The sequence below is a fragment of the Cyclopterus lumpus genome, chromosome 23, assembly GCF_009769545.1.
Source record: "Cyclopterus lumpus isolate fCycLum1 chromosome 23, fCycLum1.pri, whole genome shotgun sequence".
NCBI lineage: Eukaryota > Metazoa > Chordata > Actinopteri > Perciformes > Cyclopteridae > Cyclopterus > Cyclopterus lumpus.
The window spans coordinates 1,166,836-1,170,952 of record NC_046988.1 but is presented as its reverse complement, the minus strand read 5'-3'; the positions used below and the strand labels follow the sequence as shown (position 1 = coordinate 1,170,952).

Genomic DNA, 4,117 nt, shown 5'->3' with positions numbered 1-4,117 from the left:
CAACAAGCCCCAAGTCAGGTCCCAAGTCCAGACCAACAAGCCCCAAGTCAGGTCCCGAATCCAGACCAACAAGTCCTAAACTTTTAGTTTCAAGTTCTAAACAAGTAATTATACTGCCTTAACCAAATGCTTTTGTGAAACAGATTTACACATACATTTCTTCATAACATTTTAACCAGTGTGTTCGTGGGTTATTTCTGTGTCACAGTTACAATAGTTTGTCATCTTTGGGCTAAATGTCTTTGTTTTGTTGATCACAGTCTTTACAGCTGAGTGTCATAATCTGAGGTCTGCTGCTTTAAGTTGACAAACACATTTGCTCGTAGAGAATCACAGATTAAAACATGCAAGTGTAAAACATGTAAACTAAATGGATACAACTACAAAGTGTCTGTCAACTTTTATAGCTGATGGACTTCTCTAAAATCTGCAAGTCATTATTCTAGAAAAAACTATGCTGAGCTGGTTGTAACGGATCGTATCTGGACCCAAATGCAACCACACGACACCAGGGATCTTTGACCTTTTATTTAAAACTCCGGAAAAAGCAGGCAGACTAACGACCACACAGAAGGCTGGTAGGTTCACCCGGAATCGGGCTAGCGGGCTAGCGGGTTAAACAGGGACGGGCAGGGTCGGCAACAGGAGAACAAGTGCTGGCGAGTCTGGCATGAAAAAAACTGAAGAACAATCTGGCAAGGTGTGTCTGGACGGCAGGAGCCTAAATAGGGACTTGATTAGTGATCAGAGGCAGGTGAGTGAACAGGTGAAGGGGGTTAGACTGACGAGGAGGGAGTGACTGAACAATAGAGTGAGCGGGGTGTGGAGCTGAACTGGGACAGGGTTGGTGTTAGTGTCTTTAGTGGAATGAATGCATGCGGTCCTCACAAGTATAGAAACACAGCAACACCACCACATACAGGAAGTTGTGTTTTGTGCTGCAGTCGTAGTTGTCCCGCCCCCCTGACTTCTGACGGGTCCGTTTGGTTTTCATGTAACAGACACACACTCGCTCCACTTCTGCAGTCACAACAGGACGTGAGTAGAGCTGTTCAACTGTAAATTATACTGTATATTTGTGACAATATCACACATGTATTTAATGATCATTTCTACATGTCGGTCTTCTTCAGAGTGTTGCATTCTGCAGCAAGGGTGTGTCTGTTTTGTCACTTGATCTGTAAACAGAGACGGTGCATATTGAGTCTTACTGACAATATTGTATTCTCCACTCCAGAGGTGTCAGGCAAAACTACACTGATCACAATTCTAGCAAAAATATTAATGCTGCACTTTTGTAGAAGTTTTGGCAGCAGAAGTTCTTTTTTCCATTTAGTTTAGGATGTTTCTTATCTTTGCTAAAACCTCATTTAAAAGCGGTCCTGTCTTGTTCTCATTGTGATTCAGTTGTAAACCAGCAGAGATGGCAACGCTGATGGAAGAGGAGGTATTTATGGCTTTCACCACCTACGCAACTATCGTCCTTCTGAAGATGTTGCTGATGGCTCCCATGACTGCATACTTCCGCTTCAACAGGGGGGTACGTCATCTTTTTTACATTCCTTTTCATGACATGTGACAGGTACCTCACGTCTAACTCTGTAAGACTTGTTTTGTGGTTTCTTTGATATGCAAGAAATGAAGATGCATATCCGATGCATATCTGCCTCTAAAAAGCACCACTACATAAAATAATGACAAGGCACAACCCGGGTTGTGAACGAGTGACTGGAACAGGTTTTTCCTGAGAAAAGCAACAACTTAAAAAACATTTAATTAGACTTGATTATTGTGGGAACAGTTTTTATATATTATTATTATACATATTCTCCTCATGCCTGTCAACATTATAATATGGAATTTCTCAACATAACGTCTGCTTGGGGTAAACACTCATTTAGGCGTTCTCGCTTTCAGGCTTTCGCTAATGAGGAAGACGTGGCCTTAAAGCCTGCAGAGGAGAGGAAGAAGCTGTTCAGAACCCACCCGGATGTAGAGCGGGTTCGAAGGTGAGAAGATCCGTCCCTTACACTTGACGTTGATGATGGATACACTGGGATCTTATCAGGAAACCAATACACAAAACACATAATTGCTAGTTGCGGTTGAGATAATCTTTTGACCATTCTAGAAGAGAATTCCCTTTTTTCCCCGTTTTATTATTGGGGAGTTTTTCCTGATCCGATGTGAGGTCAAAGGTCAGGGATGTCGTACGTGTACAGATTGTAAAGCCCTCTGAGGGGAGTTTGTGATGTTTGGGCTATATAAAATGAATTTAAACTCACGCTAGTAAAGCAAATGTGAACGCAGCATTAAGGTGTGTGAACAGACGGCACTCCGCTGCATAACAAAATCTCCTTCAAGATCAAATACAATTCTATGCTAAGGCGCTGAAAACGGGTCTGCAACCCAAAGGTGGGACCCACTAGTTGAGAATCAATCAAACTCCGATTTGGGAGTTGCTGCTCTGGTCTTTGAACTGATAACGTTCCAGTTACCAACCCTACTGATCTACACACAGCAACACATTAACACTGAAGACAAAAGCAACACGGTTGCACACACACTGCCACCTGTCTCGGGCCTCTGGTGTTTGGATTCCCTTGTCCTCAGAGAACATAAGTTCCAACATGCAGGATCTCCTTCAGCTCCGACTCCATGAGGCCTCCAGCACTTTCAATAACGTAACCAGCGTTCTTATTTACAGACAAACCGTGATGATTTACCAACTCTAACCAGGCACTACATATCTATACGGTTTTGTTTCAGTTCACGACTTGTGTTTAAAAAAATAAATAAATAAATACACATTTCCCAAACATAATTGAGAGTGAAGTTTAGTTTTGTGTCATTTTGCACTGATTGATTGCCGTTCCCTGTCTCGGTTCTCGAGGTGCCACATGAACGACCTGGAGAACATCGTTCCCTTCGTGCTGATCGGGCTGCTCTACGCTCTGACGGGCCCTGAGCTCTCAACCGCTCTGCTTCACTTCCGCTTCTTTACCGCCTGCCGGATCTTCCACAGCATCGCCTACGTCGGCGCTCTGCCTCAGCCCTGCAGGGCGCTGTCCTGGATGCTGGGCCTGCTGGTCACCTTCTCCATGGCCTACAGGGTGCTCGGCAAGGTTCTCGTCCTTTAGAGACAATACTGGTCCAGCAGCTTCTGCACAAGCTCACATTCCTGCGAGAGGCTATGTTTTTTTACAGCTATCTATGAGCTTGATTATTAAACATAATTTGTACTTCATCTTTGCATTCCCTGGAACTATTGCCTCAGATGGAACCTTTATTTTGAATACACTTCTCTATCAGCTTTGTGTCTGGGTGATAACTTCTCAAGGTGACTTCCTAAGCTCGGTGGTAAAACTCCAATGCAACTGAATGATTTAAAGTACAGGTGTTAAATCTGGTAGTGGCCAAGAAGGTCATTCATATAAAATGTTTTCAAAGTAAAATCCACCCAGTTAGTTGGAACACAACAGCCTGTCTGATGCAATATTCAGACGTTAATGTGACTTGTTGAAATGAACCAGTGTATCTGTACGTCTGAGGCTGTAGCTATGAGGAAGTGGTATTTCAGGTCAGGGGTGCTCCCACCGATTACGCAACGCCAGGATAAATTCCACACATCCTGATCTTTGGACTTGCTTTTTGCTTTTAATGATTGTGCAAAAATCCCAACTACAACAAATAAAATGGAACTACTCTTGCCTATCATTTGATATTAATCTCCTTTGTTGTGCTGTTCCCTGTTTTAAGATCTATGGGAATGACCCGTGGGACCAAAACTCCTCTTTTGGTCCACCTCAAAAACATATTTAGGAACATACATGCTGTGAGCATTATATAAACTGATAATGAAATGGAATAGCTATAATTTTAGATAACTAATCATAAAATAAAAGGTCTTCTTTTGAAATTTTACATTAATCTCATTGAATCTGAATTCATGAGCTGTTCGAGGGATAAGTTTTATTGTCTGGGTTGCACAATGACACAGAAAATGTATAGCAAGAATAAATAAGTACAAACAAATGTAATTTAAATATGTACAATATATTGTAATATCAGTGTTATATGAGTGTTTTAAATGATAGTGCAGTTAGAGAGACTTGGG

At 42.1% G+C, this 4,117-nt stretch overlaps 1 protein-coding gene across 1 annotated transcript; it reads left to right on the top strand.

Annotated features, from left to right (window-relative positions):
• The first annotated feature begins 856 nt into the window (after window positions 1-856).
• LOC117725889 (microsomal glutathione S-transferase 1-like) lies at window positions 857-3,717 on the top strand. The gene is made up of 4 exons (XM_034525737.1): window positions 857-1,038; window positions 1,408-1,540; window positions 1,918-2,009; window positions 2,894-3,717. The coding sequence occupies exons 2-4, from the start codon at window positions 1,424-1,426 to the stop codon at window positions 3,138-3,140; spliced, it is 456 nt and encodes a 151-aa protein (XP_034381628.1). The 5' UTR covers window positions 857-1,038; window positions 1,408-1,423; the 3' UTR covers window positions 3,141-3,717.
• The last annotated feature ends 400 nt before the right edge of the window (window positions 3,718-4,117 follow it).